Source organism: Copadichromis virginalis, linkage group LG3 (genome assembly GCF_057382275.1).
Source record: "Copadichromis virginalis isolate Kocher_CV1m ecotype Utaka linkage group LG3, C_Virginalis_male_GT1.1, whole genome shotgun sequence".
Lineage (NCBI taxonomy): Eukaryota > Metazoa > Chordata > Actinopteri > Cichliformes > Cichlidae > Copadichromis > Copadichromis virginalis.
This window is the reverse complement of record NC_140620.1, coordinates 41,042,271-41,066,888: the sequence shown is the minus strand read 5'-3', so window position 1 is coordinate 41,066,888 and position 24,618 is coordinate 41,042,271. Positions and strand designations below refer to the sequence as shown.

At 38.7% G+C, this 24,618-nt stretch overlaps 3 protein-coding genes and 1 long non-coding RNA gene across 4 annotated transcripts; 2 read left to right on the top strand and 2 right to left on the bottom strand.

Moving 5' to 3' along the window:
• Nucleotides 1–818: 818 nt before the first annotated feature.
• LOC146714795 (uncharacterized) lies at nucleotides 819–3,745 on the top strand. Its single transcript, XM_085451123.1, has 5 exons — nucleotides 819–1,063; nucleotides 1,370–1,464; nucleotides 1,659–1,759; nucleotides 2,781–2,936; nucleotides 3,034–3,745. The coding sequence occupies exons 1-5, from the start codon at nucleotides 936–938 to the stop codon at nucleotides 3,466–3,468; spliced, it is 915 nt and encodes a 304-aa protein (XP_085307249.1). The 5' UTR covers nucleotides 819–935; the 3' UTR covers nucleotides 3,469–3,745.
• Nucleotides 3,746–7,410: 3,665 nt separating this feature from the next.
• LOC146714794 (uncharacterized) lies at nucleotides 7,411–9,794 on the bottom strand. Its single transcript, XM_085452758.1, has 4 exons — nucleotides 9,482–9,794; nucleotides 9,063–9,154; nucleotides 8,547–8,712; nucleotides 7,411–8,248 (listed from the first exon to the last, which is right to left on the bottom strand). Exons 1-4 carry the CDS (start codon nucleotides 9,600–9,602, stop codon nucleotides 8,109–8,111), a joined length of 519 nt encoding a protein of 172 aa, XP_085308884.1. The 5' UTR covers nucleotides 9,603–9,794; the 3' UTR covers nucleotides 7,411–8,108.
• An 830-nt stretch (nucleotides 9,795–10,624) lies between these two features.
• LOC146714793 (uncharacterized) lies at nucleotides 10,625–15,561 on the top strand. Its single transcript, XM_085451122.1, has 5 exons — nucleotides 10,625–10,849; nucleotides 13,260–13,354; nucleotides 13,538–13,638; nucleotides 14,318–14,473; nucleotides 14,572–15,561. The coding sequence occupies exons 1-5, from the start codon at nucleotides 10,710–10,712 to the stop codon at nucleotides 15,046–15,048; spliced, it is 969 nt and encodes a 322-aa protein (XP_085307248.1). The 5' UTR covers nucleotides 10,625–10,709; the 3' UTR covers nucleotides 15,049–15,561.
• Nucleotides 15,562–23,141: 7,580 nt separating this feature from the next.
• Nucleotides 23,142–24,618, bottom strand: LOC146714792 (uncharacterized). The gene is made up of 2 exons (XR_014919309.1): nucleotides 24,429–24,618; nucleotides 23,142–24,027 (listed from the first exon to the last, which is right to left on the bottom strand). It is a non-coding gene; the product is annotated as an uncharacterized LOC146714792 (long non-coding RNA).

Sequence of the window (24,618 nt, the reverse complement as noted above, 5' to 3'; positions counted from 1 at the left end):
TATATATATATATATATATATATATATATATATATATATATATATATATATATATTTTTTTTTTTTATATTTATATATGCTGAAGCTCACAAATAATATTCAAAAATATTCTTGTTACATTTCTCCAAATTAAAACCTGGCAATATTTGGATGGTCCTCAGAGTCACGTCAGCTGCCCCTCTATCTCCAGATGGCAGCGGACCCTGGGATGGCGGTGGCAAAGAAACTCATCCTACTGACTTGGAAGTCAACTACCCAACCAGGTTTGGAGTACTGGCTCAACAAGATGCCGTCTGTTCTACAACTGGAAAAGCTCAGACTAAATAAACTTGGCACTCGAAACTAATTTGGGACGATGTGGGGGCCTTTTTTGGCCCAGTGTAACATCGATCTGCATTTATAAGAACATTTTATGTCAACACATTTTATGACAACTTTTTCTGTAAAGTTATTTGCCAATTCATTTGTTTACCTGAGGGTTCCTACATTAACTATGACTACTACTGGGAAGGATATCCTTTGTTTCTGTACCTTCTCTTCTTTTTTGAGTCTCTAATGTCTCAACATGGTTGTCTGTTTTTTGTGTGGACTATTTTTTTAATTAGTTCTTTATTTATATTCTGTACTAAAACTGCTAAATAAAATATTTTAAAAAATAGATGCACCAAAACTTTGTTAAATGATCCGACATGTTAACTGCAGGGCTGCAGCTTCTGCACCATCTACGGCAGCACCAGCAACAAGAGAGAGGAAGAGACGGAGGAGTGTGAAACTAAGGGGTGGAGAGATGTATTTAGGAAGTGACAGATTCAAGGATCTGTAGCTTTGAGTCATGATATGTTGCACTGCGGTCCAAGAACGAACCTAACAACAACCAACCTGAATTTTTACGGATTTTTTTATTTTTTTTTGCTATTATTTTTAAGAGAGCGACCATGGGTCAGACGCTCGACACCTTATACGCCAAACGTTACCCAGTGTCAGGTGTTGCTCCGGTGTTCGTCACCGCGACAGATGTCTCTCGGCTGTATCCAGACAGAGCGACGATGGCCCCGGCCCACAGGTAACACTCTGCGTGGTTTACTGACTGATGTGTGTGCGAGCTGCTGGTCTGATTTCACTGCTAACGATTCTTATGTTTGGACTTCTATTGTTGCAAATTGCGCGATGTGATCATTCAGTGTCACAGTCTGACATCGCAGTGATACTGATCAAAAAGTTTATATTAAGAAGAAACACGAAACGTGTGCAAGTATCCGAAATTTGCGCAACACTGCCGCGAACACACTATTTTATCTTCAGGTGGATTTTCTTTTTCGAAGTGAAACCGTTAAGTGTTCATTCTGATCTGTTTGTTGCTGTTTGGCAGTGTGGCGCCACCAAGCGTGCCAACAACACAGGAAAAGTGTTACGACCCTCATGACAAAACACTTAAATTTGTCGATGGAGAGGATGATTTGGACTGTAAGTATCACGTGGGCACTTTTCAAAGTGGCATCGAACAGATTCAACTCTTATATTAAAATAATGATAGTAATAAAATAAAATAATTTTACCTGCATTCACATGAACCACGGTCAAACAAAACGCATCGGCATTTATTCCTGTGATATTGATTTTTTTTTTTTTTTTTTTTGCTTCTGTGTGATTGTTCTCAGTTTTGTATGAAGGCTTCAAATCTCTCAGAGCTCAGATGTCCTGTGGTCACGCTGTGACCCCGACCTCTCTCACCAACTGGTGTCGCAGGTTGTTGGACCAGGTAGGCCACTGAAGGTTGGCTTTGTTAAAATACACAAGCAGACATATATAAATAAATAACAAGGGTTGGCAGGGTTGCATTGATTTTTAACAGGACAATGTTACATGAATGTGAATAAATAAATAAATAAATAAATTTGAAAACAGTGGCAATTATATCATCGTTATTTTTTGTAATGAATTGGATTGTGACTTTTACTGTCATGTAAAGAGAAAGAGAGAAAGAAGCTACGCTGACCTAAATCAACACACAGAGCAAATTGTAATTAACTGTAAATTAATTAAACCTTTAATAGATCACACATTTCTTTTTCTACATGGTTGATTGTGCATGCTGGCTGACTGATCTGCCCTCTGCGAGGCTTCAGTGAAGCTTTGAATTACAGCTTTTCTGTTACAGCTGTGATAATCATGTGTGTGTTTCATCAAATAATTACCATCCATCCATCTTCATCCGCTTTGTCCGGGGCCGGGTCGCGGGGGCAGCAGCCTAAGCAAAGAGGCCCAGACCTCCCTCTCCCCAGCCACCTCCTCCAGCTTATCCGGGGGAATACCAAGGCGTTCCCAGGCCAGCCGAGAGATATAATCTCTCCAGCGTGTCCTGGGTCTGCCCCGAGGGAACAGTTTACCCTGCCCGGGATAGGGTTACCGGGGCCCCGCCCTGGAGCCAGGCCCGGGGAGGGTGCCCGAGGGCGAGCGTCTGGTGGCCTTAGTCCATGGGGCCCGGCCGGGCACAGCCCGAAGAGGAGACATGGGCCCATCCTCCCGCAGGCCCACCACCCGCAGGAGGCGCCATAGGGGTCGGGTACATTGTGTGCCGGGTGGCGGCCAGGAGCGGAGGCCCTGGAGGACAAATAATTACCACATATAGCAATACAGTTCTGATGTTTTATGAAATATTTCACTATTTATGATTTTTAATGTAACTTACAGGGGGAAACAAACAACTCATCAAATTGTTTGGTGTTTTGTTTCCAACATGTGAGTCTAATCATTCTCTCACCTCTCCTTATTTAATAAAGGGTGAAAGCAGGTTTGTGTGTGGTGGGTCTGGTTGTGGTGCTGAGTGGACTTTTGCAGAGGTTTGTAAAATGGCTCTTCTGGACCCTCAAGAAAAGACGTACTTTCAAAAAACAATGGAATTCAACGTTGCCAGGCAGACAATTGCTACTAAGTTGGTAAGAGTTTCATTTTAATATTATGTTTACTGTAAATGTAGAATTGTAATTAGACATTTCATCAGGTAGTAATTGTCTCACCTCTGTCTCCATGTAGTGTCCTGGATGTGGATCTTCTGTGACGAGAGAGAATGGATCAGATTTGAATGTCCTGTGTAAAGTGTGCACAGCAGTAAAAGGACGGCCGTTTGAATTCTGCTGGCAGTGTTTGAAGGAATGGAAGGGAGCACGGCCTCGAAAAGACCGCTGTGAAAACAATGGCTGCTGCAACCCGTCACTAGACACATTAGAAAAATGCCCAGATATGACATTAAATTCATATCATGGTGTCTGTGTGTGTCCCTCGGTCCGTGCCTGTCCCACTTGTGGGTTACTGTTGGAGCACAGCAAGAGACTTTGTAAATTTGTTGTTTGCCCTCGATGCAATTTGAGGTTTTGCTTTGTGTGTCTGAAGGAGCCTGTTGAATGTACAAAAACCGTGTGCATTCTTGCCCCCAGACAGACCTCTATACCTGTTTGGCACAAGAAATAATGGGAATGAAACTTAAACACTGTGTGTAAGCGCATGCTGTCCTCTGGTTAGTTACATATATAACCTGTGCCATCTCCTTAACACACATTTTTGTTTGTATTCCTAAGTACTTCCTAAGTACGTGAGGACTGCTCTTGTTTCCTCTAAACTGTTCCGAGCAAACTTCTCTTTTAATAAAACCTTGCTATTTTTAATAAAAGTTAATATAGAAATGTAAATAAAAACGCATCTCTGGGAAGAAAACACTGCAAAAACATTTTAAATCCTGTGTATTTTTCTTTCTTTCTGCCATTTTATTCCTTAGGTCCTGTAAGTGTAACACTGTCATGTAAAATGTGATCCTTTATGGTACATTATTTTTTTAGTGGTACAAATGAAATGAAAATACAGTAACTGAGTTAAAATGCTGATATTTTCATTATTGTTAGGTTACTCATACAGTGTCAGCAGGAGAAGGCGTCATCACTTTGTGCTGTTTGAGTAGGAGAATGGAGGAAAACCTGTTTTTATTCTGTTTTTTTATTTGTACCCCAAAAATCTGATAATAGACAACATATACGTTTTTAACTCTTAATCTGAGTAAAGTTTAGCTGTTTGAAGGTTAACTTAAATTTCTAGTTTCAGTGTAATTCCAGGGGATCAGTATGTTTTACTCTATTGAAATGATTTAAAAACATTTCACAGAAGATCTTCTATTTCCTCAAATCCAAGTTCTGATATGTGATATTTCAAACTGCATCCAGAGCAAAGGAACAGAAAGGTGTCTTGCCCTTTTCCCAGACATAAAGCTTTATCAGGCAAGGCAAAACGTCCATGCTTTCACAGCCACACTGCTCAACTCATTTAGTGTTTGTCCATGTCTGCTTCAACCTCTCCCTAAAATCGGTTGTGTTCCTCTTTGCACCAGGTTTTGCTAATCTTGATCTTTGGAAAATAGCCACTTAAATTTCTGGTTTCAGTGTGATTCAAGGGTATTTTTTACTCTGTTTAAATTATTTTGAAACATTGTTAACTTCTTCACATGTAAATCACAGCATTAATTGCACCGAGGTAAACATTTTAAAGAAGAACTTCTATTTCCCCAAATCCAGCTTATGATATATGCACACCTCAGAAAAGCAGGCCTGAGACTGTGAGATAAGGGTGAGCTCTCAGCCACTGCCTTCAGCAACTGATCGTGGTGCACAGGTAGTGTGCGGGCAGCTGCTGAGATGGTGCCTGCATTGCTATGGTTTCCGGCAGAACAAAAGTTGTAGAAAATACACATTAAGTTTTAAACATGGAACCCAAGATGATGTGTAAACCAAAAAGTTCAACTAAAAGTAAAACAAGTAAACAATGCAATCATAATGCCTCATAGCTGAGTATAGAAGTAAATCTTGTTGTACAACATAATTCAATTAAGACGAACACTGGAAACCACCCAACAACTAAAAACTGCCCACATCAGTGTTTGTTATGTAACCAGAACAATGTTTCATTTGGTTTATTTGTTTCTTTACATCCTGGTTGTTGTGCCAAATGGTTGCTGTGAGTGGATTCAAAAGTCCTGTTGTACAAACATTCAGATTAAATAATTTTAAGATCCAATATGATGCACATTCAGAACATTGCAGTGGCACAATATCACAACAATCCCCCAAACGCTTCAAATAAAATAATAAATCCAGGTCATAACACTAAAAACACAGCACCACTGGTCAGATCAACTTTGACTACACCATGCAAGTTTACAAAAGATAAATGGATAAACCCCATTAATCATTACATAAATAAATAAACCTGGACTCTCAGCAGCACTAACACTTTTATTACATAAAGTAAAACCATATAAGTGCTGATCTGCAGTCGTATGACTTCTTGTAACTGCTGGAGAGAAACTGAAAGTAGCAAAAACAAAATAAACAAAACGATCTTGGGGACGTTCCCTGGTGTGTGCAGATGTCAGCATCTGTGTTTACTGCTCAAAACTGAGAAGGATAACAGCTGGGATCCAAATGAACAGAGTGTGGATAATTCTGGGAAAACTGAACCTTTAAATTTGTCTACAGATAATGTTGTTTCACTATGAAATCAATAAAAGTTTGATTTCTACAGTTTGTTGGTTGCAGGGCAAGATCTTCTAAATTCATTTTTTCCTTCTCAGTGTTTGTGCAGGTAATGAACGGCCAAACACGTGGCTTTACTGCAATGTGAGTCATGAACCGATTACACAGTTTGATCAGTTAAAGAATTTGCAGTATTTTTAAGATCCTTCCACTCATTTTCACTTCACTTCATGGACTGTGAGGTCTCAAAAGCTTCAATTTTCAAAACAAGCTTTTTCATATCTCAGTTATTTTTAGGTATTTGAGCTGAGCATGAAGAAGCTGGACTGAGAATCAGCACCTCCGAGTGTGAGACCACAGTTCTCAGCTGGAAATGGGTGGAGTGCACATCAGCACCACTGGTCTGGATTGAGCTGCTGCCCTGAGTGGAAGATTTCAAGTATCTCAAGGACTTGTTCATTAATGATGGGGGAGTGGAACGAGAGATTGACAGGCACTTTGGTGCTTTTCTGGTTTCTTTATTTATTTTGCAATAATAAACATAGGAAACCATTTTGTAGGCCTGGAATGAAGGCTATTAAATAAGCATGGCAGGGGGTTGTAGAGTGCCAGAAGTTTTAAGCAGTTTTGCTATCATTTTCTCATTTTCTCTTCACACATTTAGAACAAGTAAAATGACTTATTGTTACATGGTATCGTCATTACTGATAGGGTCGTCTAGGGCACAACAACATCCCTGGAACAATCAGAGACAATTCTGCTACAATGGCAAAAGCAAGACGCACCAGAGCTCTGTGTGTGATCTCGTGCAGGAGAGAGAGAGCGAGACGAGCGCTGCTCCTGCCGCTTGAACCCCAGTCCCTCTCATTTAGCTCCCCCGGGGCACTGCTCTTTACTGTGGTACATGAATATGCATAGGTTCATTAACATATGACATCTTACACAAGCATACATGTGAACAAAGAGTACCTGCCTCTGTGTATTTGTAAGTACGCGTGTGCGTGTGTCAAAATATGACTCTGCGAATGACTCCCCAAAGCTAGGGTTCCGGTGCTAGGAACACAGCGGACCACCTAAACAAAAGGCTCATATACTTAAACAGATACAGAGTAGGTGTCCTCCCATAGTATAAATCAGAAAGAGAAGGTACGACCTCTCTCATGACCTAAGAATGTGTGTCCATGCCAGAATGCAGTGCTTGCAGACTACTAAGGATCAGACCTTCTATCAACATACAATTGATTATATACCTCTAAGCATATATGAGTATGTGTTTCTAAGCACAAATGACAATCCAACAATATAAACCTAAATTACATGCCCAGCACATCTTACAATTCGAGTTATGTGCAACCAATGTTGCATCTTCTTTTGCTGACTATTAAAGACTAGTATGTGTGTAATTATAAAACACAGCATTTATCGCCAAATTTGATGCATACATGTGAACAAGTTAGCAACACCTCATTTGATGTAAACCTTTGGCCTATTTTCTTCCTGCCTGCTTATTGATTGGAGCTCATATAGATAAATGATCTTATAAAATGTGATCCTTCATAATACTTTATCAAAAAATGCGGTCCAAATGTGCCAATGTTGATGTATTTACAGGAAGAGAAAATCTAGTACAAATTTTTCTCAAAATTCAAGTTGAAAACTGGAAGCCTTTATATTTAATTTTCTCTATGACTGTCTGACTCCTCTGAGACAGTCTTCTCTGTTATCAATGTTAAAAAATGCAAACCAGGAGAAAGCGAGATTTCTATTTCTTTTTTTCTATATTTACATTTTAGTCGTTTAACATATTCTGAGGATTACCTTAATTGCTTGGTTGCTAATAGAACAAAACATGCTGCAGAAAATAAACACATCAATTTAAAAACTTAATCCAGAATCATTTGTGCATCAACAAGTTTAATTATAACTGAAACACATAAACAATGATCATCATGATGCCTTTCAGCTCAGCTTAGAAAGAATTTATTAAACATGATTTCAAAAGCTGTCACTGACAGAAAAAGTGGAAACTACCAAACATTCAGGCATCAGTGATCAGAACATTAACATTTGCTGATATGCTTTATTTATCTACATCAGAAAAGGATAATGTGTAAAATGGGAACCTGAAAATACACTTGTTATTTCAGCATTTGTTTTGTGGATCTTGCTCTAAGTACCATTAGATTTATTTTGATTTCTTTCAAAAAACGTAATAATCTAAGGTCACACACACACACACACACACACACACACACACACACACACACACACACACACACACACACACACACACACACACACACACCCCCCTCTGACTGTGAGCACAGAAGGTCCACCAACTTGTTGTTATAAAAAATAGAAATTTACATGAAAAATGTACACAATAATTCATCATTAATTATTCCAATTAATATTTAATTAGTGTCAAGCATAGATATGACACAAACCGTAAAATGTAAAGAAAGTGCAAAGGAGAATGAAAACCACAGATGTCACACCAATGAGAATCATGCATTTTGTTACTTATGTGTATTTATAGTTCAGTGTTTCCTGTAACTTTGATGCATTCAGATGAATTTATTGTTGACTCCTTCAGCCTCCATCAACTTTCCTCGTCATCTGCACAGCTGAGCCGTCTTTGATTCCACAATCGGCCAGTGATGCAGAGTTGTCATCCAGTGGCTTGCCATTAAAGTGCAGTTTGATATTTTCCAAAGTGTAATCTAGAAAAACTTAACACAGATAGGGAGGGTTTTACTTTGCAGTTGCAGCTTTAGACTAAACATAACTGCACATATGTTATAAATAATCATATTATCTTCCCTGCATTAGAGTTTGATTGAAAATGAAGGTGACTGGTAGCAGTTAGCAGCTAAGCAATTTTAGTCTAAGTGACCATACGTATAACATAAAATAAAAAATAAAAAAAATAAAAAGGTACATACAAAACCAAGTTTTTGAATGTAGAATCACTTAGTAGTGATAAATACATTTTTTAATGTATTTGTTTTCAGTTTTTAAGTAACCTACCAAGGATGAAGAGCTTTTTCAGCACTTCCCCTTTAAAACAGCCCACAATCATTGCTTCCAGCTGTATCTTGTGCAGCCAAATCGAATGCCTCTGACCATCAGGACAGATAATGATGATTTCAATCATTCCTAGGAGATGAAGCCTTAATCCTTCCAGGTTCTCCATCTTAAGGTTATGAGAGGTGACAGTTAGTACCTTTGTTAAACAGCGCTTAACACATTTCTTAGATTACATATCATAACAACAGAACAAAAACACAATTTTCTTTTTTTAGAAACATGTCACCGGTTTTCTAAGTGCAACAATTTTTGAAATGCAATGAGCAACTTCAGAGTCAGTTCATGTTTTTATACCCAAATATAAAGTTACGATAAAAATGTAAGATAAAAATTTACACAAAATTAATCATTTTTCCACGTAGTATTAAATTAGTGTTGAGAGTGAAAGGAGACGTGACATGTGAAGAAAGCTCAAATTAATGATAGACTCCTTCACCCGCCATGAACCTTCCTCACCGTCTGCACAGCTGAACTGGGCTTGATTCCACATTTGGACAGTCGTGCAGAGGCGTGGTCATGTGACTTTCCTTGATCATTCTTTGTGTATCCTAAACACACATAAGACGGGTCAGAGCGGATTTTACTTTGCAGCCTTTAGACTAAATATAGCTACAATGACATTATAAAAAACTATATTATCTTCCACGCTTTAGAGTGAACAGTAGCAGAAGTTATTGTTGAAAGTAAAGGTGGACGGCAGCAGTTAGCAGTTATATTGATATTATACATGTCCAAGTAACTGTATGTGTAAATTTCATGCGCTAGAGAAAAACGCAAATGCAAAACATGTTTTAAAACATTGAATGTAAGCTCACTGAGAACCGATAATTTCATTTTTTAAGTTAATTAATTAATTAATTAATTAATATTTTTACCTTCGTTTGCGCAGATTTTCAGCACCCTCTTGACGTCGCTCAGGGTCACGTCTGGCAGCTGGTTCATGCGCCGTTTCACCCCCCTCATCGGTCTCACAGGCAATACAGCGGCGGCACACATCACTTTGTTAGGAAGTCAGGATGCGATCCTTTCAGGTTATCAGTCTGAAGGCAACAAGTTGTGCAAGGTGTGTTACCAATTTGTTTAACTTCGCCTGAGGGGCGGGGTTGTCCATTCGTTGTTTCCTTTCAACCAGGAAATAACATTGTAAACATATAAACATGGTATTGATCTGATCTGATGTTCATTAGTCATTTTGTATAACCATATAAAAATTAAAACATTTTAACATCCAGTTTGATGCATATTCAGAACACCACAATGACAAAAACAACACATGAAGCCCATGCACAAACTCAGATTATCCAACCAGTCTCTGATCTGTAGATCGGGTACTTTCCTCAACTTTGGCTACATGATGCAAGGTCCCAAAAGTAGTGCAATCAAACCCAAACAGATTTATTTATAAAATAAATAAATAAACCTCAAATCCCAGTAGCACTAACACGGATTATGTGAAATAAAAGTGTATAAAATAATCAAGAATTCAAATCTGTAGTCACGTGACTTCTCATAACCGCTGGGTTGAAATCGAAAGGAAAAAATATCAACACAAAAAATCTTAGGGGCATTCCCTGGTGTGTGCAGAGGGTAGGTTTAGTGTTTAATGTTTCTTCAAACAGCTGAAAGGATAACTGGTGAAATCAGTTTTCCCAGGAAAACTGAGAGGACAGGGGAAGGAGGGGGGAAAGGGAAGGACTGGGAATTCACCATCTTGATTTTTCAAGAGTTAAATAAAGTGTGTCATCTATTTACTGTCTTTAAATTCACTTTCATATAATCGTTCACAAAGGTTCTACCACATCACACCTTTTAATGCTGGCTGGAGGATTTAAAATCTTAATGAAAGTCTCAAAAAGTTTTATATCCCAGACTTTAGGTAATTGTTTTTACTTTTTGCCTTGCATTTACCAGTTTGGTAAGGACTTTTTCTTCGCTCTTCTCAGAGGTGAGAGCCTGAAACACACATAGGCGCGCACGCGCGAATAGAGAGAGGGAGGAGCATCGCTGCCTACATTCAGCGCAGGCAAAAGCAACTCTCAGTCCATCGCAGGATATTCTTCCGTAACCAGAGACAGAACGCAGTGACAGTAAAATCCAAGCCAGATGTTCAACCGGACCACAGGTGTGCCTTACCCAGATTTAGGTGTTGCTCCGTTCATCAGCGTGCCACATGTCTATCGCCTGTATCCAGAGTTTCCCGCGTACAGAGCGACGATGGCCCCATACCCGGTTCCGCAGCACAGGTAACACTGCGTGCACCTGTTGCTCTGATTCCACGGGCTTTTTTTGTTATTGTTGTAAACTGCGCGATGTGATCGTTCAGTGTCACAGCGGAGCCAGAGACTCAAAGCATGGGGGAGGGGGGCGGTAGAAACTACTGATAAACATGCTGTGAAGTTGAAGATTTATTAGGCTGTGTTTTGAGTTTTGTTCGAAATAGAATAACTTCATATAAGAAAAAGAATATCACACATGCATGACATATGTGTACTTATATATCTACTTTTTCTACCTTTTCACCATATATCTTTTTTAATTAGGCAGCAAGGCAGAACAAAATCAGGGCTGTATCAAGGCACGAGGACTAAACCCCAATTCAACCAGACCCAGAACTGATCTGGAATTAAAACAGGACTACAACAGTTCAAAATCAGGACTACTTAGGACTTATCCAAGAAAGAACTAGAATAAAAACTAGATAATAGTCGCACTGAAAATCATTATAGACCTGTACTACAGTTATTTTTTTAATTCTACCAAAGTCCACTATTTGGATTCAGAAAAGTTTATTTAACTATTTAGCCTTGTTGGGCTTATCATCAACTTATCATAAACCTGATTTTTACATACTCTCCAGATAAAAACACAAACACTTTTTTAATTGTAAAAAATCAAATCAGTTTTGGTTGTTATCTCTTGTTATCTCTTGATTTTCCCATGTCAAAGAAACGGGCTCTGTGTTTTGCCTTATATGCGTCCACAGGTGTGCCACCAATTTACTCACGTGGACTTTACTCCTAAATCAGAAGCTTCTTAAGCTCAGAATGGAATCGTCTGCAGTTTTCTTATTAATTAAAAATAATCTCAGTGTATATGTACTCCTAAATTTGATGACAGTGATACAAAAATAGAAATCTCTCTCTTTATTCTGTTTACTCTAAATTGATGTTTAACAGTAAAAACACTTCCCTAAAGTGTATGTAAATATCTGGTTTCAATTGTGAATATACTGCTGTGTATTGAAATTTCTCTTGTTTTGCATAGAAATGTATTGAACAACATACAGCATAATATATAAAATAACAATTACCTGAGTAAGGTAAGGCTGCCCTGGGGCCTCCTCCCGGTGGGACATGCCCGGAAGACCTCACCCAGGAGGCATCCTTGTCAGATGGCCGAACCACCTCAGCTGGCTCCTTTCGATGTGGAGGAGCAGCGGCTCTACTCTGAGCCCCTCCCGGATGGCTGAACTTCTCACTCCATCTCTCATTTCCGCCACTTGTATCCGGACGTAGATCGACCGGTAAATTGAGAGCTTCGCTTTTACACTCAGCTCCCTCTTCACAACGACGGACCGGTGCAGCGTCCGCATCACTGCAGCCACAGCACAAATCCGTCTGTCGATCTCCAGCTCCCTTCTCCCATCACTCGCGAACAAGACCCCGAGATACTTGAATTCCTCCACCTGGGGCAGGAACTCATCCCCGACCCGGAGTCGGCACTCCACCCTTTTCCGGCTGAGAACCATGGCCTCAGATTTGGAGGTGCTGATCCTCATTCCCGCTGCTTCACACTCGGCTGCGAACCGTTCCAGTGCAAGTTGGAGGCCTTCACCTGATGAAGCCAATAGAACCACATCATCCGCGAAAAGCAGAGATGAGCTTCTGAGGCCACCGAAGTGAAAGCCCTCCGCCACTTGGCTGCGCCTAGAAATCCTGTCCATAAAAATTATGAACAGAACTGGTGACAAAGGGCAGCCCTGGCGGAGCCCATCACCCACCAGGAACGAGTCCAACTTATTGCCGGCAGTGCGAACCAAGCTCTTGCAACGGTTGTATAGGGATCGAATGGCCCGTAGCAATGGGCCAGACACCCCATACTCCCGCAGCACCTCCCACAGGACACCCTGAGGGACTCGGTCGAATGCCTTCTCCAAGTCCACAAAACACATGTAGCTTTTGCCCCCTGGTAGGGTCTCCCATGGCAAATTGGTCCTGGGTGAGGGACCAGACAAAGAGCGATTTAGAAGACCCTCATGAACAAAACATCAAGGGAACAGTTTACCCTGCCCGGGATAGGGTTACCGGGGCCCTGCCCTGGAGCCAGGCCCGGGGAGGGTGCCCGAGGGCGAGCGTCTGGTGGCCGGGCCTTAGTCCATGGGGCCTGGCCGGGCACAGCCCGAAAAGGTGACATGGGCCCATCCTCCCGCAGGCCCACCACCTGCAGGAGGCGCCATAGGGGTCGGGTGCATTGTGTGCCGGGCGTCGGCCAGGAGCGGAGTGATCCCCGGCTGCCAAGACTGGCAATTGGGAAACACAAAGCCGCTGATCACAAACGTCATGTTAAAAAGAAGTATCTGCCTCTAGGAAAAGTATTCTACTTTGAAGTCCAACTGGAAGTGTTCATTCTGATTTGTTTGTTGTTGTTTCTCAGTGTGACGCCTTCAAGCGTGCCAACAAAACAGGAGAAGTGTTACAACCCTCACGACCCCACACTTACATTTGTAGATGGAGAGGATGATTTGGACTGTAAGTATCATGTGGGCACTTTTCAAAGTGACATCGAACCAATTCAAATCTAAAATATAAATAATGAAAAGAATTTAAAAAAATAGTTTTATGTGTTTTCACACTAACCAGAGTAAAAAAGAATGCATGCGCATTTATTCGTGTGTGACATAGATTTTTTTACTTCTGTGTGATTGTTCTCAGTTTTGTATGAAGGCTTCATATCTCGCAGAGCTAAGATGTCCTGTGGTCACGCTGTGACCCCGACCTCTCTCACCAACTGGTGTCGCAGGTTGTTGGACCAGGTAGGCCACTGAAGGTTGGCTTTGTTAAAATACACAAGCAAACAAATAAAAACAGCATCCGGCAGGGTTGCGTTGATTCTTAACTTGACTATGTTACATCTACGTGAATAAATAAAGAATAATGAAAACAGTGGCCAATACATCATTGTTTTTTATTGGTGTGACTGTAACGCTTACTGCCATGTAGCGGAGACAGAAAGAAGCTACGCTGACTGAAATCAACACACAGAGCGTTGAAGTGCTGTAAATTCATGAACTTCTCTCAGCAGAAACCTGCTGTGCTCGCAAGGAAATAAATAAAACAGTCAGAAATGTTCAGCTTCCGTCTTCTCTATTGTAACTTGTAGCATTTAAATGATTTAAGTTAAATTGCCTCTGCACTGAAACCTGTAATACATCAGTGAGGCTTCAGTGTAGCTTTGAATTCCACCTGTTCTGTTACAGCTGCGATAATTTCAGTGTTTCTCTAACATAAAGAGCATAAATGACTTTCAGACAACATATAGAAACAAAACTCTGTGTTTCATCAAATATTTGTACATATAGATGGACATTTCTGATGTATGATGAAATATTTCTTAATAATGTAACTTCTTGAAAAAACTCATCAACTTGTTTGGTGTTTTGTTTCCGACATGTGAGTCTAATCATTCTCTCACCTCTCCATATTTTAATAAAGGGTAGAAGCAGGTTTGTGTGTGGTGGGTCTGGTTGTAGTGCTGAGTGGACTTTTGCAGAGGTTTGTAAAATGGCTCTTCTGACCCCTGAAGAAATGGAGTACTTCCAAAAAACCATGGAATTCAATGCTGCCAGGCAGACACTTACTACTAAGTTGGTAAGTGTTTCATCAACATGTTATTATATACTGTGAATTTAGACTTAATAGACATTTTGCTATTTATAAAATGTTGCCCCACCTCTGTCTCCATGTAGTGTCCTGGATGTGGATTCGCTGTGACGAGAGAGAATGGGTCAGATTTGAATGTCCTCTGTAAAGTGTGCACAGCAGTAAAAGGACGGCTGTTTGAATTCTGCTGGCAGTGTTTGAGGGAGTGGAAGGGTGCGCGGCCTCGGAAGGACCGCTGTGGAAATCGTGGCTGCTGCAACCCATCACTAGAAACACTAAAGAAATGCCCAGATATCACATTTCATGGGTATGACGATGAGTTTGAGTCCGAGTATGAGGATGACGATGAGTTTGATTCTGGAGTCCTTGTTTGTCCCTCTGTCCGTGCCTGTCCTACCTGTGGTTTGCTGTTGGAGCACAGCACGATGGCTTGCCCATCAGTTGATTGCCCTCGATGTAATGTGACATTTTGTTTTGTGTGTCTGAAAAACTCTGGCGAATGTTTGACCAGTTGCATTGCTGCCCCCAGACAGACCTCTATACCTGTGTGGAAGAAGAAATAATGGGAAAGAAACAAGGCTGATAAGTTTTTCTTTCATTTATTGAGAGTGCCTTTTCTAAATGAATTCACTATGCCGTGTTTTAAATTCTCTGCTTTGAATAACATCACATAATAAATAAAAATTGTTGTGTTTTATTACTGAGAAATTTACTACCAGATGTGATCTTTACAGTTGTGTCATGTCTGAAGTCTAATGATAAATCTGAAAAATGTTGTTCATTTATAAACTTAGAATAAGATTAAACATTCTGTCTGCACATTTTGTCCTCTGGTTAGTTACATATGTAACACAGGTTGTTGTCTCCTAATCACACATTTTGATTGTATTCCTAGCTACACATTGATAAACTGTTTAGAGAAAACGTTTCTTTTAGTAAAATTTAGTCATGTTTAATCAGTATCAATGTAAATAAAAACGTATCTCTTGGGAAGAAAAGCCAGCAAAACCAACTTCAATAAAATCCTGTGGATTTTTATTTATTCCTTAGGTCCTACAAGTGAACACTATCATGTAAAATGTGATCCTTCATTATAGATTATATAAAAATGGTCCAAATGAAATATTGACTTAACAGTTAAATTAATACAGTAACTGAGTTAAAATGCAGATATTGTCATTATTGTTAGGTTGCTTATACAGTATCAGCAGGAGAACGCTTCATCACTTTGTTCTGCTGAGTTGGGAAATGCAGGAAAATCAGTTTTCTTTATTCTTCATTTGTACAAAAAAAAATGATAAAGACAATATAAATATATTTAACTCTTAATCTGATTAAAGTTTAGCAGTTTGAAAGTTAATTATTTTTTTAGTTTCAGTGTGATTCCAGAGGATCAGTATTTTACTCTGTTTAAGTTATTTAAAAGCATTGTTAACTTATTCACATGGATTGCTCTGAGTTAAACATTTTGTAGAAGAACTTCTATTTCCCCCAGTCCAAGTTATGATATGTGATATTCCAAGGAGCAGCTTCCAGAGCAAAGGGGCAGAAAGGTGTCTCTTTCTCAAGACGATTGAAGTTTACCAGGTTAGCCAAAACATCTGTTCTCCTTGGTCCTAAAGTCCCACTGCTCTGCTCATTTCCTGCTTGGCCACACCTGCTTTGACCTCTTCCTGACGTAGGTGGTGTTTTTCTTTGTAGAGTTGGATGTCTCAAGACCAAGACCGGTCTTGGTCTTGAGACCACTTTTACATGGTCTTGGTCTTGAGACCACTTTTACATGGTCTTGGTCTTGTCTTGGTCTCGCTGTCTCGGTCTTAGTGGTCGGGAGATTTAGAGTCAACAGTATCCACGACACACAACGTAACGTTCGATAATGTGTCGTGCGCAAAAACATCAGCTCTAAGAGCCGTGCTTAGAGAGTGCTTTGTAGTGAATCAGAAGAATCGACTCCCATTGAGCGAGAGCCGGCTCCTCACTTAATTTCCTTTGGCTGCTCAGCTCTCACACAGTGGCTCAGCTATGCTCCAATCCCTCCATATTGTGGCCAACCACATGCGAGGATATGGGATAATATCATTGTGTGAAAAACAGAGAGGGTGAGAGACGCGACAGTCAAGTGGAGCGTGCGTCTTTCCTCTCAGTAAGTGAGTGAGACAGTAGACAGCGGTGAGGAGGAGTGCATCGCAAAAACACATAAATATGCCTGACACCTGTAAACGAAGCAGCATCTGGCTGCAGTTTAAAGACATTTTTGTCTCGGTCTCGGTCTCATCTCAACTTTGTCTTGGTCTTGACTCGGTCTGTCTTGGTCTTGTCTTGGTCTCGATACCCTCTGGTCTTGGTATTGTCTTTGATTGATTGAATCTTTATTTTGAACATGTTGAAAAAGTATAAAAAAAAAAAATAGAATTAAAAGAGACAAATGAACAAAGCAAACAAAAGGAAAACGAGCAACCACAACTCCAAATAACGTCCATGTTCAAAAAGGAGCAGGAAGAAGCATAAGCTTATTTAATCCCACCCCTTTTCCGCTATCTAGTATCAATAGACTACAGAAATACCTCCTTGTAATTACATTATATGTTATGTGTAATTTTTTTTTTTTTTTTTTTTTTTTAATATATACACATATATGTTTCTATCTATCCATACCTACGTATATACACACATACGCACATATACACATTTTCAATAACCCCATTAACACCTGAAGGATACACAACCTACAATTTTATATATATTTTATATATATATATATATATATATATATATATATATATATATATATATATATATATATATATACATATACACACATACATACACACACATACACATATATATATATACATATATATATATATACATACATATACATATATATATACATACATATACACATATATATATACACATATATATATATACATACATACATACATACATACATACATATATACCCATACCAACAAACCCGTGCATGCGCACACACATGAAAATATTAGACAAGAACACCCTATCAAATCTCTACCTTTTCCCTGTACCCTGTAAAAACCATATCCTTAAACCGCTTTTTAAACTGCGCCATGCTTGGACATTGCTTCATATCTTTACTTAGTCTGTTCCACAGCTTCACTCCACACACAGAGATGCAAAAACTTTTTAATGTTGTACGGATACGAGGATGTTTTAAATTTAATTCCCCCCTCAAATTGTATCCCCGTTCCCTTTTAGAAAACATTTTTAGAATATTGTCAGGAAGCAGGTTATTTATTGCTTTATATATAATTTGTGCTGTGAGAAAATGAACCAGATCTGTGAATTTTAGAATTTTTGATTTTAAGAATAGTGGATTTGTATGATCTCTGTAACCAGTTTTATGGATTATCCTTATGGCCCTTTTTTGTAATATAAAGATTGATGATAGCGAACATTTGTAAGTATTGCCCCAAACCTCTGCACAGTAATTCAAATACGGTGCAATCAGGGAACAATAGAGAATGTGGAGTGATTTGTGGTCCAGAATGTGTTTTACTTTACTCAAGATTGAGACACTTCTTGAAATTTTGTTATGTATATGATTTATATGAGACTTCCAGTTTAATTTATCATCTATAATCACACCAAGAAACTTATGGTCAAGTACTCTTTCAATTTCCACACCATCTACATGAATCTGCACTTGTGCATTTCTAAGGGAATTCCCAAATAAGATAATTTTAGTTTTACTTAGATTTAGCGATAGTTTGTTCCTGTTAAACCATTTTTTAATTTTGCACATTTCTGAAGTAATTGTATCCAGCAGCTCCTTTAGATTCCCCCCAGAACAAAAAATATTTGTGTCATCTGCAAATAATACTAATTTTAATATATCAGATGCCTTACAAATATCATTTATATAAATAATAAATAATTTTGGACCCAGTACAGAGCCTTGTGGAACACCACAAGCAATGTCCAAGCATGATGAGGAATGGACACCCAGCTTCACAAATTGTTTCCGGTCACTTAAATAATTTTTCACCCATTGCAGTACAACCCCCCTAATCCCATACCGTTCCAGTTTATTAATTAATATGTCATGATTGATTGTGTCGAATGCTTTCTTGAGATCCAGAAATACTCCAGCTGCATACTGTTTCTGATCTATAGCATTCGTAATCTCCTCAATTGATTCGATTAATGCCAGAGATGTTGATCTTTTTGATCTGAATCCATATTGACTGTCAGAGAGTAATTTATATTTATCTAAGAATTTGTCTAATCGTTTATTAAACAGGTTTTCTAGGATTTTGGAGAATTGTGGTAGTAAAGAAACAGGCCTGTAATTTGTGAAGTGGCGTCTATCCCCGGTTTTATACAGCGGCACAACTTTAGCTATTTTCATTTTGTTTGGCACTTTTCCCGTCGGAAATGATAAGTTACAAATATATGTTAGAGGTCCTACAATTCCTTCAATGACCTTCTTGACGATTTTCATGTCAATATCATTACAATCAGTGGATGTTTTATATTTACACATGTGTACAATGTCAATTATTTCTTTTTCCTCCACTGATGTGAGGAACATTGAGTTAGGGTTCCTATCAATCAGGTTTTCACTACATTCTACTGATGGCAGTGACTCAGGAATTTGTTCTGCCAGTTTTGGTCCAATATTTACAAAATAATGATTAAAGCTGTTGACCTTATCAGCAGTGTTTTCCATAATATTGCCATTATCGATAAAGTATTGTGGATAACTTTGTTGTCCAGAATTATTTTTAATGATACCGTTTAAAACATCCCATATTCCTTTCATATTATGTTTATTGTTGTTCAATATTTTACTATAATACTCCTTTCTACATACACGTATAATATTGGTCAACTTATTTTTGTATTTTTTATATTTATTTTCAGCTTCTTTTGTTCTTTGTTTTAGGTATTCCCTATAGAGTGTATTTTTCTTTTTACATGCATTTTGTAAACCCTTAGTGAGCCATGGTCTATCTGAATATTTGTGCTTTCTGTTGTATTTTATTGTTGGACAGTTTTTATCGTACAACTCCATGAATATTCTTAAAAATATGCCATATGCAATAGCAATATCAGCTTCTTTGTACACCTTGTCCCAGTCCTGATTTAATAGATCGTTCTTAAATGCAGTCATAGTTTCTTCTGTCCTTACACGTCTGTATCTCAGTTGTTCTTCATGCTGATTTTTCTTATAATTAGTGTCATAAACTGCAAAAACTGGTAGGTGATCACTGATGTCATTAATTAATATTCCGCTCACAATGTTGTTTTCCATATTGTTAGTGAAAATATTGTCAAGTAAGGTGGCACAATGTGGTGTAATTCTGCTAGGCCTGGTTATTTTAGGATGTAAACTCAAACTGTACATAGTGTTTAGGAATTCGTCGGTCATTTTATGCTTTTTTGGATTCAACAGGTCAATATTAAAATCACCACAGATAAACATAACTTTTTGATTTGTTTTAGAGAATATTTCCTCTATGAAGTCATTAAATACTTGAATACTAGAGCCAGGTGTTCTATATATACAGCTAATTATTACATTTTTTTCTTTTTCCTTATAAATTTCAATTGTTATACATTCTAGTAAATTATCAATTACAGTTGTCATACTTTCTACCACCTTGTAGTTTAGGTTTTTATCCACATACACAGCTACTCCCCCTCCACTCTTGTTCCTTCTATTTACAAAATTCACTTCATATCCCTCCAGTCCAAAGTCCATTCCTTTCTCCGCATTGATCCATGTTTCAGAAATGGCAATAATTCCAAATGGATTTGTCAACTCATTTAGATATTCCTTTATATTGTTGAAGTTGGCATACAGACTTCTGCTATTAAAATGGATTATTGATAATTTATTTTCCGTGTTGATGGTGTGCTTAAACTGTTCATCAGTGAAGTAGCAGCAGTTACAGCTGATGTTGTAGAAGAAATTATTTTCCGGGTCTATATCCTTTTCTAAGTCTAGAACATTATGGTCTGTGTATCGAAATGTTCTCAGTTCCAGATTATCATAAAGAGAATTCCAATGAGTCATGTTGATATTGTTGCCGGATGCAGATGAAGTTCTTTTGGACTGTGCCATGTGTTGTGTTGTGTGTCACGTCACATGTGTATTCGTACCTCCAGAGTAAGTTGACCTCAGTATTTGTCCAGCTCTTCCATATTTCTGATGACCAACACTTTGGCTTGTTCCGGTGTTCCATTGAGTTTAATGAATACTTTGCAGTTGGTGGTCCATGTATTTTGAATTTTTCCCTGTTTCTTCAAGTAACGTGCTTTCCTGGCAATGTCCGCATTTCTTTTTATCAGATGTTCGTTCATGAAGACATCGGATCCTTTCAGTTTCCTTCCTTGTTTTAACAGTGCTGTTTTCTGTTTTCTGTTTGCAAATCTCACAATGATGGCTGGTTTGTTACTGTCATTTTTTCGGGGTAGAGGGTGGCAAGCCTCAATGTTGTTATAATCCACTTCCACACCTTTGGACCGTAGAAAGGTAACCACTTGATGCTGCGTGGAGTTGACATCTTCCTCTCCTGGCCCTCCTACATTGTCAGTGGCGACCACCCGGGCGTATGACCGGGGTTTGATGCGAAGCCCCGTGATGATAACATCGTTCATCTTTGTCTTGGTTTAGGCGGTCTTGAATACAAGTCTACCTCTTTGCCCCATCACCAGGTTGCTCACCTGGGCCTTTAGTCTCAGATGTCCACTGGAAACTACCTATTAACTAGAACTGTTTGTATCAGTGTTTGTTATGTAACCAGAACAATGTTTGGTTTGGTTTTTTGCTTCTTTACATTCTGGTTTTTGTGCCAAATGAAGGCTAGGAGTGGATTCATAAGTCCTGTTGTACAAACATTCATATTAAGTAATTTCAACACCCAGTTTGATGCACATTCAGAACACTGCAGTGGCAGAATTAACACAATAATCCTCCAAACTCTCCAAATAAAGTAATAACTCCAGGTCATAGTGGTAGAAACACAGCGCCACTGGTCATATCAACTTTGACTGTATGGTGCAAGTTACCAAAGAAAAAGTGATAAAACCCATAAATCATCACATAAACAAATAAACCTGGAGCCTCAGAAGGAAAGTAAAATCATATAAGTGCTGATCTGCAGTCGTATGACTTCTTGTAACTGCTGGAGAGAAAATGAAAGTGAAAAAAACAGAATAAATAAAACAGTCTTGTGGACGTTCCCTGGTGTGTGCAGAGGTCAGTTTCTGTGTTTACTGCTCAAACCTGAGAACGATCACAGCTGGGATCCAAATGAACAGAGTGTGGCTAATTCTGGGAAAACTGAAATTTTTAATTTGTCCCAAGATGATGTGGTTTCACTATGAAAGCAATAGAAGTTTGACTTCTACAGTTTAGCATGTTGTTGCTTGCAGGGCAACATCTAAATTCATTTGTCCTCCTTTTTTGTGCACGTAATGAACAGCTTTACTGTGTTGTGAGCGATGCACCAATCACAGAGTTTGATCAGTTAAAGAAGTAACAATATTTTAAAGATCCTTTCACACATTTTCACTTTACATCAGGGACTGTAAGGCCACAAAAGCTTCAGCTTCTTCTTTTGGAGAAGGAATTTTCAAAACAAGCTTTTTCATAGCTCAGTCATTTTCCAGGTAATGAAGCTGTGTGGGAAGAAGCTGGGATGAGAATCAACACCTCCAAGTCTGAGGCCATGGTTCTCAGCTGGAAATGGGTGGAGTGCACATCAGCACATGTGGTCAGGGATGAGCTACTGCCCCGAGTGGAGAACTTCAAGTATCTCGAGGACTTGTTCATGAGTGATGGGGGAGTGGAGCGAGAGACTGAGAGGCACTTTAGTGCTTTACTGGTTAAGTGTGGTGAAGTGAGCTGAGTATAAGAGTGAAGCTGGTGATTTACATGTTAATCTATGTTCTTCCCCTCACCCATGGTCATGAGCTGTGGGTACTGACTGTGAGAGTTAGACTGTGGATACAAGGAACATAGTTTCGTCTGAAGGGTGAGGGCTCAGCCTTAGAGATAGAGTGGTATCATTGTTGTTGTTATTGTCATTTTATTACAATCATGCAATAATAAATGTGGGGAATTCCATTTGTTTTGTAGATGGGGAAATAAACATGACAGAGGTTTTTAGAGTCTCAGGGGAAATCCTGTGTTTAAAGTACTTTCACTATCACTTTCTCTTCAGACATTTATAATACATCACATGAGTTACTGTTAAATAATTCATAAAAGCTGAGCATTACATGGTCAGTTTATGTCATTATTCAGTTCGTGTAGCCAATGTTGCACCTTTTAATATTTTACTGAATATGAAAGACTTGCGCGTAACTGTAAAACATTTTATTATTATTATTGATATAAACCTGTGGATTTTTCTCCCTTCCTGCCTCGTTATTCATCGTATAATGATCATGTAAAGTTTGATTCTTTATAATCCTATTTCTTCAACGTTTACACCTGAGGCATTTCACATCTGAAAAAGATTTCCTGTGTCGTTGTAGTGGAACATAACATGTCACAAAATAATAAACAATAAGATTTAAAAATATAATCCAAGATCATTTGTGAACCAAAATGTTCAAATTAATCTGAAACACAGAAATAATACTCATCACGATGCATGGCAGATCAGTTTAGAAATAATTTATTAAACATGATTTGAAAATTATTTCAAATGTTGCCATTGACATAAAAACCAGAAACTACTGAACACAGGCTACAGGAATCCTTTTTCTATTTATGTACATCATAAAAGGATAATGTTGTGTAAAATAGGAAATTGAAAACAAATTTCTTTTTTCAGCTTTTATCTTGTGGATGTTGCTCTTTGTACTGCTACATAATTATAATAATATGAGGTTACACACACACACACACACACACACACACACACACACACACACACACACACACACACACACACACACACACACACACACACACGTTTAAAATTTATATTGGATATAAAGGTGATATTCTCTATACTTATTGTTTAAGTGATTAATGTGAGCTAAAAGATCAGAAATCTAAAAAGGCTCTGTTTCAGACTGCGGATCTGTGTGATGTCAGTGAGAGGAGATAATCCTAATTTGTCATCCCTGGAACAGAAGCCCCACCAACGTAAATAAAATAAAATAAAATAAAATAAAAACTTACAGGGCCATTAATCATTATATATTCCGAGCTGAGAACCGGACTATTCATTTATGCGTGCAAGTGAGCGAGCTCCATGTAAAAATGAAGAAATGATGAGAGAAGGAAAGTCGGAGATGCCAGACTTAAATCAAAATGATGCGTTTTCTGTTCTTCGTGTATTTATAATTCAGTCCATCCTGTTCATTTGACGTGGTCACATGAATTAATGATGGACTCCTTCACCCTCCGTGAACCTTCCTCACCACCTGCACAGTCGAGCCGGCTTTGATTCCACAATCGGCCAGTGATGCAGTGGGCCGGTCCAGTGGCTTGCCATCAACGTGCAGCTTGACATTTTCCTCAGTGCATCCTAAAACACCTTAAGACAGGACAAAGAGGATTTTACATTGCAGCCTTCAGACTAAACATAGCTACAAATATGTCCTAAATAATTATAACATGTTCCCTCCATTAGAGTGAGTGGCATTAGAGGTTATTGTTTAAAATAATGGTGAGTTTAGGGATTTTATCAGTATTATACAGATTTAGGCTAACTGTGTGTGTAACTTTACAAGCAAAAGAAATCTGTTTAAGATGTTTGCGCGTTTGTTCCACATTTTTAGTAATCCCCCCCCCCCCCCCCCCCCCCCCCCCAAAAAAAAAGGCATGCTAACAAAAAAAAAACCCAGAATATGCTTTATAATGTTTGCATATAGATTAACTAAGCACTGATAATTACATTTTTTAAATGTATTTATTTTCACATTTTTGGTTGTTTACCTAGGATGACGATCGTCTCCAGCATTTCCACTATGAAAGAACTCACAGCCATATTAAGCATTTCGGTGTGCAGCGGCATCAGATGCACCTGACCTGCAGGCGTGACAACGGCGACTCCTGCCATTATTTTGTTCAGGAGGCGAATGTGCCTTCCTTCCAGCTTCTCCGTCCAAAGATTACGCGAGGTAAC